Here is a 13593-nt window from a genome sequence, read left to right on the forward strand (position 1 = left end):
ACAGCTAAGGAGCTGCTGCTGCAGGGCAGACCGCTGAGGCCGGTGGTAGGATTGTACAGCGTGATAGTATAACCCCCAACGGGAGGGGTATGGCCTCAGGGCAGCCGACGTGGATGATGGGGGTAGCAGGAACCACTCGGAGACGGTACGGTGTAGTTCAGGGTCTTTACTGGTGACAAAGATAGACCCTCCCGGAGTACTGGCTAGCGATTGGGGCCTGGTCAGTCCTTGAGCAGATGGGATCTCCCATGACCAGGCGGAGTTGTAGGCCTCCCAAACTAACTGTACTCTTCTGGCTACCTTGCTAGAGGCGGGTATAAGTAGCCCACGTCCCTGAGTGTACCGTGTGGTGCTCACCCGTATGGCCGGTGACTCGGGGCCTTCTAGTAGCTTCCGCTCCACGACGGCGGTGCTGGTCCCATGCGTGTGACCGTGCCTTCGGGTTTCTTGGCCAGAGGACCTGGAGTTCCCTGCCTGACGGATTCTGCTGCTGGGTAGGAGTTAGTCCCCACAGCCTCGGACTCCGGGTCCGGTAAGAAATCTTCTCAGTCAGGGCGAGCTCTGCAGCTGCCAGCCCCTGACTCCTTGTAACACTGCTCCCACAGAGCTCCTGATGTTCTGTTCCTATATTTGCTTCTTTTCTCTGTCTCTACTTCTTCTCTACTCACTAACCCTGCCTCAGCCCTAGGTTTATATAGGGGAAGTTCTTCCCCTCCCAGGACTGGGCAGGAGGTGTGGCATGCATAGGATTCCTGACCAAGAGACCTCCCACCTGCTCTCAGACATAACATTGCTGTTACTGTGGAAACCAGATCCCTGGGGTGCCACATTCCCCCCTAGTGAAATTTAGTACTCCGGGACTAAACATATTTTAGAAAAACATAACAAGATATAACAATAACAATACAATAAAGAAACACATAAAGGTGGTCACGGCATGTCCGTAACCGGGTGCAGTCTTTGAAGAAACAAAGGTGTCCATTTCACCAAAACAGGGAGACGTAACAAGGTAGGGGTCTGTCCTGCCCCAAGTCCTTAACAGTCTTTTAGTCCATCCTGGGTTACGCTCCACTAACTGTACAAAGGATTCCCGGTAAATCCACCAAGGACTCCTATAAATTACTAGAAACACATAATTATTTACAGGATATGGCCGCTCTCAGTCCTCGGCCAGTGGGGATAAGGATTGGCTGCTCACAGTCCTCAGCCTGGTAAGGGATAGGGGATGGCTGCTCACAGTCCTCAGCCTGGTAAGGGATAGGGACACACGGGGAACAATTCACTAATCCCAACGGGGACCATATTTTAATTAGCAGCAGTCCTTGTACCCTTACGGGTAACTATTTACAGCTCTTTATTCACGCTACTTCCCTTCAGTAGCTATGTCCTCTTTGTGCTCCCTCCTGAGGGTAGTCCTCAGACCCGTCCGGGTCCTCTTGGCTTTCCTCGTATTGGTAGTACTGCAGCTCCTCCTCGGTGAGCTGGGTTAGTATCTCTGCGACAGTCGCGACAGTCCTCCTCCCAGGTGGCCAGGACTTTACCTCCCTTTGGGCTGCCCCGGTTAATTGGGCCACCAGGGTGCTCACTTTTTGCTCCTCTGTGAGGGGGTACACCTGGAAGAGGCTATCCAGCTTTTCTCTAAAGTCATGCAGGGTATGTGACTCCCCTGAGTACTGGGGTAGCCAGGCTGCCCCCGGGATATAGGGCATGGTGAAAGGCATGACCGCAACAGCGGTGGCGCTGGCGGGGGTTGAAGCGGTGAAGCTCTCCTCCGTATCCGACATCCTTCTCCCCCCTAGTGGACCGTGGCCTACCTTGCGATGATCCTCTTCCGTAGGCCGCGGCTCCGCAGTGGATCGTCAGGGTTGAGGACCTTCCGTCGCGCTCCTGTGATGTCGGCGTCTGCTGGGCTCCTTCCAGGACCTTACGCAATGTCCGGACGTGAGGCGGGGCTTCAGTTCTCGCGCGCTTTTGGAGTCCACGCCCCTCTTCTTCCCGCGCGGCGTCTTCAAGATGGCGTCCAATGGCGGGAAAACTCCACGTATGGCGGGAAGAAGGCTGAAGATGGCGCCGGATGGCGGGAATCTTCACCGATGGCGGGAAGAAGGCTGAAGATGGTGCCGGATGGCGGGAATCTTCACCGATGGTAAGTTTAAAAGTCTCTTTTTTTTTCAGGCACGCAGTACCCGGTAGTTGAGGGCACGAAATCCTGCCGACTACGCCAAAAGTTGACGCGCCCCTGGGCCTGTGTCGCGCTGCGTTGCGCACGCAGGAGCTTACCCGGAGCCGGATCTGTTGAGGGTTGTAGTCTCGTGGCGGTGACCCGGTCCGTGCCCAGGGAGTCAAACTGAGCGGCGATGTATCAGCGGTAGATGTTGGACGACTACGCCACCCGTTGAGTACAGCTAAGGAGCTGCTGCTGCAGGGCAGACCGCTGAGGCCGGTGGTAGGATTGTACAGCGTGATAGTATAACCCCCAACGGGAGGGGTATGGCCTCAGGGCAGCCGACGTGGATGATGGGGGTAGCAGGAACCACTCGGAGACGGTACGGTGTAGTTCAGGGTCTTTACTGGTGACAAAGATAGACCCTCCCGGAGTACTGGCTAGCGATTGGGGCCTGGTCAGTCCTTGAGCAGATGGGATCTCCCATGGCCAGGCGGAGTTGTAGGCCTCCCAAACTAACTGTACTCTTCTGGCTACCTTGCTAGAGGCGGGTATAAGTAGCCCACGTCCCTGAGTGTACCGTGTGGTGCTCACCCGTATGGCCGGTGACTCGGGGCCTTCTAGTAGCTTCCGCTCCATGACGGCGGTGCTGGTCCCATGCGTGTGACCGTGCCTTCGGGTTTCTTGGCCAGAGGACCTGGAGTCCCCTGCCTGACGGATTCTGCTGCTGGGTAGGAGTTAGTCCCCACAGCCTCGGACTCCGGGTCCGGTAAGAAATCTTCTCAGTCAGGGCGAGCTCTGCAGCTGCCAGCCCCTGACTCCTTGTAACACTGCTCCCACAGAGCTCCTGATGTTCTGTTCCTATATTTGCTTCTTTTCTCTGTCTCTACTTCTTCTCTACTCACTAACCCTGCCTCAGCCCTAGGTTTATATAGGGGAAGTTCTTCCCTTCCCAGGACTGGGCAGGAGGTGTGGCATGCATAGGATTCCTGACCAAGAGACCTCCCACCTGCTCTCAGACATAACATTGCTGTTACTGTGGAAACCAGATCCCTGGGGTGCCACATATGTGTCTTGAGAACATCACAATGTATTTGCCAAAGCTATATCCCCAAGATATGCAGCTGAATGCCACAATACAGTTTCATCCATCCCTAATTGTGAAAAAAAAAAATGTAAAAAAATCGGATTCATGTTTTTGTTCGAAATCCTAGTTGACATCACACTACAGTGATAAGAAAAATTATTAATATTTAGTATTTGTTTTGCCAATTATAGGCTGAGAAAAGGAGCAATGTATTTATCAGCATAATATCAAGGTATATACGTAGATTGTACACCGCTGGTGTGGATACAATAGTATTATAAATACTTTGTGATGTGCTATGAACATGGCCGACAGTTATTTTCTTCCAACCCTCTCGCTCATATACATGCTCACTCTACTCAGTCCACTGTGTTTGTATTTTGGGTGAAAAAAGAAGAATAATTTGCTGATAGATGTCTCTGTCAGCGGCTTATCTGAGAACATAGGATCGGGCATGTTAAAATTTAACATGCCCAATCCTTCTTTTCCCCATCACTAAAATTGACTGGTTTGCTCTAATGTGCATGGGCACCTTAAGCCCTGCGATTAAATACAGTATATCATGAAAGGCAGGTCAAGCCCTTCACATTAAGATAAAACACTAACCACTAAGCTTCATAATGAGGGATGAAACAAGACAGTTTTCTTTAAGTAAGGGCATTCACAAACCACAGCTGACAAGTCGTGCTTATTTCGCAGGAGGACCAAAATAACTTCAAAAAGTATAAAGGGTAAACAAGAAAACAAAGTTGCAGAAACAGAAATCCAGGGACGACACATGTTTATGGTTCTCAAGATCTGGTTCCATCACCAGACACAGGGCATGACTTTATGGGCATAATATCATTACTCTTTTTTTTAATTCATCTTTGGACTAAGACGACTCAAGAAGAATGAACGCCACCGTGGTCATATACAAAACTTATACAGTCATGGCCAGAAGTTTCGAGAGTGACACAAATTTTGGTTTTCACAAAGTTTGATGCTTCAGTGTTTTTAGATCTTTCACTCAGAAGTTTCTATGATTATTTAAGTACAATAAATAATATGTGCACGTCACGTTTTTTCCCACATTTTTTCCATTGAAATTGTAATGGAAATTTGCAGTAACTCTAGATTGCTATGAAGAGTGATCATATGAACTGTAAAAAATTGCAATGTCATTTCTTGCCATGAAGAGTTAACTTAATCACAAAACCCCCCTTTTAGTCCACTGATTTTAGCCCAGCCACAAAATGACCTGCTTATATAACTTCAGTGATCTTCTGGTTAGCTCAAGATAAAGTGTTATCAAGGACAAGGCAGCTGAGATCACTCTGACATGCTGATTGGATTATAAGAGTAGACTGCATAAAATTGAAATCATTGTCTACTTCTGTTATCTATGGTTAACAACAAGGAAATGGCGTTCATTTGCAGTTATCCTTAATTTGCATCAAAAGACCTTTCCAGATATACAAGTGCATCTCACTAAATTAGAATATCATCAAAAAGTTAATTTATTTCAGTTGTTCTTTCCAAATGTGAAACTCATATATTATATAGAGTCATTACAAACAGAGTGATCTATTTCAAGTGTTTATTTCTGTTATGTTGATGATTATGGCTTACAGCCAATGAAAACACAATACTCATTATCTCAGTAAATTACAATAATTAACAAAAAACACCTGCAAAGGCTTCTTAAGCGTTTAAAAAGGTCCCTTAGTCTGTTTCAGTAGGCTCCACAATCATGGGGAAGACTGCTGACTTGACAGATGTCCAGAAGGCAGTCATAGACACACACTACAAGGTCCCAGAGTTCCAATTTTCATTTGGAAATCAAGGTCCCAGAGTCTGGAGGAAGAGCGGAGAGGTCACAATCCAAGCTGCTTGAAGTCTAGTGTGAAGTTTCCACAATCAGTGATGGTTTGGGGAGCCATGTCATCTGCTGGTGTAGGTCCACTGTGTTTTATCAAGACCAAAGTCAGCGCAGTCGTCTACCAGGAAATTTTAGAGCACTTCAGGCTTCCCTCTGCCAACAAGCTTTTTGGAGATGGAAATTTCATTCTCCAGCAGGACTTGGCCCCTGTCCACACTGCCAAAAGTACCAATACCTGGTTTAATAACAACAGTATCACTGTGCTTGATTGGCCAACAAACTCCTCTGACCTTAACCCCATAGGGAATCTATGGGGTATTGTCAAGAGGAAGATGAGAGACACCTGACCCAACAATGCAGACGAGCTGAAGGCTGCTAACAAAGCAACCTGGGCTTCCATAACACCTCAGCAGTGCCACAGACTGATCGCCTCCATGCCACGCCGCATTAATGCAATAATTGATGCCAAAGTATTCTAATTTACTGAGATAATGACTTTTGTGTTTTCATTGGCTGTAAACCATAATCATTAACAGAAATAAACACTTGAAATAGATCACTCCGTTTGTACTGACTCTATTTAATATATGAGTTTCACTTTTTGTATTGAAGAACTGAAATAAATTAACTTTTTGATGATATTCTAATTTAGTGAGATGCACCTGTATATATATATATATATATATATATATATATATATATATATATATATATATATATATATATATATATATATATATATATATTAGGGATTCACTCTCAGGTAGTGTTCACACAGGCGATACGGTTTGACCTAAACATGTGCAGTTTTATTGCTTTCATAATACTCCAGGGGATTCAAAACCAAAACAGCCTCTTCTGGGCAAAGGTATAACAGCAAATAAAAAGTTCATTCAGCAGGCACATATATGTCAGTGCGGGCTCACCGAAACAGATTACAGTCCTTTCTCCCAGAGCAGACTTCCTACACAGAAGAGGCACGATCCTACCAGTCTCAGTATCACCTTCAGCCCGAACTCCAGCTTCCAGCACCAAACAGATGTGTTCAACTCCGGGTACAGTTCACACTGAACAGGCTGCAGCTTCCATACGGTTCTCTGCAGCTCCAGCTCACAGACTACTCAGCTTTCCTAGCTGACCCTTGCAGTGTCCATTCAGCCAGAGAAACTGGCATGTCTCTCTCCCAGCTACAGCTCACATTTTGGCTGGTCACTCATCAGCTTCAACACACTCCTTCACTCTGCTCAACATCCAGCAGCACACTTGACTTAGCTAAACATCCAGCAGACTGACACAAATAGTGAACACAGGCCCTGGTCCTTAGTTAAAGCTAGCCAGGCGCATCTAATTAAGAGCACAGTGCTAGGATTCAACCCAGTCCTACCTTACTTTGCTACTATATATATATATATATATATATATATATATATATATATATACATACACACATTCACACACACAGTAAACTGGTGTCTTCTTGTGTACAACGCTAGGATGCTCTTGTGGATGACCTTACCAGAGCCAAACTGAATGGATAGGAGGAACAAAATGTGGTATGGCCTGAAAAAGAAGTTTTTATGGACATTTTTCTTCTGGAACACAAAATTTAGTGGGGTCCCAGGCCCAACCAGCCAAGCATCACAAAAGTGGACAAACATGAGATCCATGTATGAATTTTATGGGCATTAGTATGGCCTGCGCTGATATAAAACCTACTATTCTCTACTATGCTGATGGTACTATTGTATGAAAATTGGTCAGGCAGTAACTCCTACAGTAGATAAGCACTGGATAGCATGGTGGCTCTCGTATCAGTACAGCTACCATGCAGCAAATAGGTCGTGGGTTTGAATGCAACCATGGACAACAATGGCATAGAGTTTCTATGCTCTCCCTGTGTCTGTTCTTGCTCCCTCGAGGTTCTCAGTTTTTTACAACATTCCAAAAACATTCTGATACGTTATGTCTTCTTCTGTTGCTTGCTCTAAGGTACTGCACTCACTGTGAGCTGCACTGGAGGCAGGGACTAATGTGAATGGTGACATATTCAATACAGGGCTGTTGAACATGATGCTATATAAGAACATAAATATTATACCATTTAAAACAAACTTATGTGTTCAATAATAGAAAGCATTTAAGCCTCATGAAGCTTCATATAATTGTATGTAGGCATGCAGTCCATTACGCCGAGAGCCACCCATACAAAATAAATTGAATACCAGCAGGTTGCATTCTAATATTTCGCATTTAATAGCTCAAAATGAATATTCACTTTACAGAATACTTAAGAAAATATTTGTAGGGTGAGATTTATGGATCAGGCATCCAACATTAAATTATATACATATGAGATCTATTCCCTACATAGGGAGTTGCATTCCTTTTAAATCTGTATCTACAGTATGTGTTTTGCTTTTCTAGACATGATTTTTGCTGGCACACCCAGGTTAACCATCCATAATGGCTGGATTAATGACTAATGCCCCCTAATGGTAATGAAAGATTTTCCTTTTCTTTTTAGCAACCTTGTCCTCACGCCACCTCACACTTTCCTGCCATAAAAGGTCCATAAACAAGCATGTTATCCAGATGCTGAGGACCCTGTCATTTCAGGTCATATCCGTACCCAATGCCCCATCATGCCACTTTCAATTGAATTCCTTCCACTAGGGTAAAAACATCATCTGGTTGACTTTATACTTTTTACTTTATGTCCGTAAAAATAATCCAATTAAAATATTTTTAGCCTGAATCCATATGGAGGAAATGATAAGGCATACATTCCCAGACCTTAAGAAATACAATAGTCAGGCAAGATACAGATTAAAGCAGATCAGTCACCAGATTTCACAATACAAACTGCAGACATAATAAAATCGATCTCTTGGACCAGATGAGGCTTGAGTACTTACTTTGAAAATGTCAGAATAGCTGGAAAAGTTATGAAATGTCCTATAAATGTCTGTCCTATTCCTGATCTAAGGGTCTAGACTTTTAGCTGAGATGAATCTGGGCTACAGTAAATTTATCACTTAAACATGAGCCATATATGGGGGAGTCGTGGCGTCTGACTCGGAGTTGGAGTCGGTGTCATGGAAATTGAGGAGTCGGAGTCGGAGGTTTGGTTTACCGACTCCACAGCCCTGATTCTGACAAGGATTTTCACAGTAAGTACACTAGCTAGTCTTTTCAGGTCCATTTAAAAATGTCTGCAGTTTGTATTGCAAAATCTGGTGACAGATCCCCTTTGAAAGGGTGGTCTGATACCTAAAATGTCCTTTCTAAATATTTATTTTAACCCCTAAGCACTTTTATAATTAGCATTATTATAAAAATACTCTACACTTTTCCCTATACAGCTAATCACTATATGTGTTTTACTTCACTTCCTGTGACATTTCTTATGAGAAGAGCATCAAACAGGACGTCGCAGGAGGCTGGGGCTGCAGTCACTCCCCGCAGCAAGGAGACATCACCGGGGTGTGGTGATAGAAGCAGGGTGAGTGACACCGGCACTGCACTACAGCTTCTATCACTGCCTTCAAATAAATCGTCATCAGGGGGTGGTGCTTGTGTCACTTATCCTGCTATCACCGTCCCAGATGATAATTCATTTGAGAGCGGTGTGAGGGCGGTGACAGGAGCTGTGGGGTGGCGTTGCTGTCACTCACTCTTATTCTATTACCAACCCCTGATAATGTCTCCTTTTACAGTAAGAAGTGCTGCACTCACCTCTCCCAAAGCTTCTATCACTATGGATCCAGGACATCTTCAAAGGGCGGTGATGAAAGAAACTGTAGTAAGTGACTGCAGCACTGCCCCCTCATGATGTCCAGTTACAGAAGGGGTGATAGACGCTGCAGGGACGTGAGTGCAGCCCCAGCTTTCTTTGTTTTAAACTCCTCTCACATAAAATGTAACAGAAAGTGAAGTTAAAAAACAACAACACACAGATATTATCTGTATAGGGAGAAGTGTAGGAGGGTATTTTATAATAAAGCTCACAAAAGTGCTTTGGATAAAAAAATAATTTTTAGAAAGGACATTTTATGGGACCACCACTTTAAACTTTCATAGAGCTTGTTAGACTTAAAGTTTCAGACAGGTCAGTACAAAATAAAGCTACGTTTCCCAATAATCAAAGCAGATAGGACAAAATGACAGACATTTTCTATGGCTAGCATTTCTTATAATGTGACCTCTTATAATGATGTCTTTTTCCATGTGGATACTTCAGGCAATCGCTGCCTGCAGGAGTCATACTGTATGTGACAAGAAATCATGAGTGTCACGATTCCACGACTTACAGTGTCCTGAATGCAGTAATTTACAACTGTTGTGTGCTTTTATTCCAGTGCTCTGTTTCTGATCTTTTGCTGCCCAAGCTTGGACCTTGCCTTTGACCTTCCATTTGCCTAGCCCATACATGTCAAACTCTGGCCCGCAGAGTGGTTATATTTGGCACGCAACACCAGTACTGCCACCCCTTTGTGGGGCCATTATTCTGTATGGAGGACTATGTGGGGCCCATTATACTGTATGGAATACTATGTGGGGCCCATTATTCTGTATGGAGGACTATGTGGGGCCCATTATTCTGTATGGAGGACTATGTGGGGCCCATTATACTGTATGGAGGACTATGTGGGGCCATTATTCTGTATGGAGGACTATGTGGGGCCCATTATACTGTATGGAGGACTATGTGGGGCTCATTATTCTGTATGGAGTACTATGTGGGGCCCATTATACTGTATGGAGGACTATGTGGGGCCCATTATTCTGTATGGAGGACTATGTGGGGCCCATTATTCTGCATGGATGACTATGTGGGGCCCATTATACTGTATGGAAGACCATATGGGGCACATTATTCTGTATGGAGGACTATGTTGGGCCCTTTATTCTGTATGGAGGACTATGTGGGGCCCATTATTCTGTATGGAGGACTATATGGGGCTCAATATTCTGTATGGAGGTCTACGTGGGGCCCATTATTCTGTATTGAGGACTATGTGGGGCCCATTATACTGTATGGAGGACTATGTGGGGTCCATTATACTGTATGGAGGACTATGTGGGGCCCATTATTCTGTATGGAGGACTATGTGGGGCCCATTATACTGTATGGAAGACTATGTGGGGCCCATTATTCTGTATGGAGGACTATGTGGGGCCCATTATTCTGTATGGAGGACTATGTGGGGCCCATTATACTGTATGGAAGACCATATGGGGCACATTATTCTGTATGGAGGACTATGTGGGGCCCTTTATTCTGTATGGAGGACTATGTGGGCCCATTATTCTGTATGGAGGACTATGTGGAGCCCATTATTCTGTATGGAGGACTATGTCGGGCCCAATATTCTGTATGGAGGTCTACGTGGGGCCCATTATTCTGTATTGAGGACTATGTGGGGCCCATTATTCTGTATGGAGGACTATGTGGAGCCCATTATTCTGTATGGAGGACTATGTCGGGCCCAATATTCTGTATGGAGGTCTACGTGGGGCCCATTATTCTGTATTGAGGACTATGTGGGGCCCATTATTCTGTATGGAGGACTATGTGGGGCCCATTATACTGTATGAAGGACTATGTGGGGCCCATTATACTGTATGGAGGAGTACGTGGGGCCCATTATTCTTTATTGAGGACTATGTGGGGCCCATTATTCTGTATGGAGGACTATGTGGGGCCCATTATACTGTATGAAGGACTATGTGGGGCCTATTATTCTGTATGGAGGACTATGTGGGGCCCATTATACTGTATGAAGGACTATGTGGGGCCCATTATACTGTATGGAGGACTATGTGGGGCCCATTATTCTGTATGGAGGACTATGTGGGGCCCATTATACTGTATGGAAGACCATATGGGGCACATTATTCTGTATGGAGGACTATGTGGGGCCCTTTATTCTGTATGGAGGACTATGTGGGGCCCATTATTCTGTATGGAGGACTATGTGGGGCCCAATATTCTGTATGGAGGCCTACGTGGGGCCCATTATTCTGTATTGAGGACTATGTGGGGCCCATTATACTGTATACTCGTTGGCCCGTGAATTTCATTTGTTTCAGTTTTTCATTTTGGTCCTCTGTGTGTTTGAGTTTGACATGCCTGGTCTAGCCCCTTTGTTGTGATCCGCTACCTTCCTGGAATTTTGACCTTGGACTGTGACCTGACTAAGCCTTTGTTTTACCCCCCTGTTTATGAAGAGCTCTCTTGGTATCTGACCCCGAACCTCTTGACTACCCTGGCTCATGGCTTGTCTGTGAGTAGTGACTCAGCGTTACAATGAGGAGGTCAGTAAAGCAGGTTTTTATTTGCCATGTACCACTATTTTCTTCAATCAGCAGGAAGTATATTACTACTGCCGATATCCATGCAAAAAAATTCTGCAGTAACTCCACTACATGTGGAGAATGTCCATATAGAATGCTTTCTATCCATTTATCATCCATAGTAGGGTTCAGATGAATACAGAATACTAGAGTTCCTAGAACACATGTATAGCCATCTTCAGGCATCATGCACACGGCTGTACTGCTGCTGAAGACAATGGCAGAGCAATGTTTAGAACCTCTGTACAAAACTAATGTTTATCATACATTCATGGCCATAAATGTACAAGATGGAAATACCTCTGGGCAGCATGGGGACAGAGGTATTTCTATCTTGTACAAGATGGTTAGCACTGTTGCTTTGCAGCACTAGAGTCCTGGGTTCAAATCCCACCAAGGACAACATCTGCAAGGAGTTTGTATGTTCTCCCTGCGTTTGCGTGGGTTTCCTCCGGGTTCTCCAGTTTCCTCCCACACTCCAAAGACATACTGATTGGGCATTTAGATTGTGAGCCCCAATGGGGACAGTGCCGATAATGTCTGTAAATTATCTGAATTGTAAAGCGCTGTGGAATATGTTGGCGCTATATAAATGAAAAGATTATTACAAATATAAAATGTGCTTTATACAATGGGCTTTATTTTGTGGGTTTTTTTTAGTAAGATTTTTTTTAAATACTGAATATCACAAATGGAAAAAAACACCACTAAAATGCTTTTAAAAAAATGATATAAAACGCTAGAAACTGATCGCCTTTTTTCTTACCTCACTGTCTTCTTCTGGTGGTGGGGGAGGCGCTTTGATCATCTAAATAAAGGAAAAAAATAATTATTGGGATCATTAACTTGGAATAGTTAATTTTTCCATTTCAAAGCCAAGTTTTCATTTTAGTTATATGCTGTTTTTTAGGGTGATAGTGAAGGAAAAAAGGCTTGAAAGTGAACATTATTCCATGACATGTGTGCGCACAAGCTGATTGCTCCTGCATCTAACTTCATGCGATCAGAACCCCTCTAGAGACAGGACTGGATCTCACCACTCTTCTCTCGCTTTAGAGCGCAGTATCTGGCCTGGTTTCCAATTATGAATCCACATTTTCTAAACAAGTCACATTTCCAGGAATTTTTATTGCATCACACAACTTTACTCGGCAGTAATTAACTATTATCCTACAAAGAGTTAATTGCTTACATTCAGTTCCTTGATATACTTGTGAGTTCTAGCTGTATAGTTGTGTCACTTGAAGGAGTTTTACAATTTTTGCAAATAAATCAATTTTTTTTGCATAATGAAAACTATAATATTATATAATATTACAATAAATACAATTTTCTAACTTGCGGCCTGTATAAAGATGTCAAGATTTCTTCTTGCTGAGATTATATAAGTAGGTTTGAAGGGTTATTCCCAACATTAAAAGTTAACACTTATCTCAAAGGATAGTTAAAGGGGTATTCCCATCTAAAGATTATATCCCAATATGTAGTAGGTGTAATAATAATTATATTAGCAAATACCTCCAATTAGAAATGTGGTATAGTTTTTCTGATTCTCTATGTTTCTTTCCTCATGGGCAGTCATTGCAGGACCTTAGGTATCCATTGTTGTGACCACTAGCAGCTAGCTAACTAACTGTCACTATATTAGTGGTCGTAACCATGGATACCTAAGGTCCTGCAATGCCTGCACATGAGAAAAGAGACATAGCAAATCAGAAAAACTATACTACATTTCTAATTGGAGGTATCAGCTGATATTATTATTATTATTATTACACCTACTACATATTGGGATAGGCTCTTGGAGATGAGAATATCCCTTTGATTGGTGGGAATGCTACTGCTTGGGAGGACGCATACTGATCCCGAAAACAGAAATATTGCCCCATGGAATGCAATGGTGGCTACATATATGTGCCAACATTCCATTCTTCCTCTATGGGATTCCTAGAGATCACTGAATACTACATTCATCTATCTCCAGCCATTCCATAGTGAAGGAACAGAGTATGGCGCCCACTACTTTATTTTGAGGAGGAAATTCGGAGCCCGTTTTTTGGGATTGGACGAGGTCCCAGCCTATTAGTAATAACTGGTGGCTAATCAATACCAGGATATATTCTT

General features: G+C 43.9%; 1 protein-coding gene across 1 annotated transcript in view; it reads right to left on the minus strand.

The window, feature by feature from the left end:
* Nucleotides 1-13593, minus strand: part of ANTXR1 (ANTXR cell adhesion molecule 1) — a 214380-nt gene that overhangs the window by 70275 nt on the left and 130512 nt on the right. Inside the window, exon 14 of the mRNA XM_073653634.1 lies at nucleotides 12236-12277. Coding sequence (XP_073509735.1) covers nucleotides 12236-12277 — 42 coding nt within the window. The remainder of the gene's footprint in view (nucleotides 1-12235; nucleotides 12278-13593) is intronic.

Source organism: Phyllobates terribilis, unplaced genomic scaffold, assembly GCF_046119375.1.
Source record: "Phyllobates terribilis strain yellow unplaced genomic scaffold, ASM4611937v1 Scaffold_11__3_contigs__length_659146591, whole genome shotgun sequence".
In the NCBI taxonomy this organism is placed as follows: Eukaryota; Metazoa; Chordata; class Amphibia; order Anura; family Dendrobatidae; genus Phyllobates; species Phyllobates terribilis.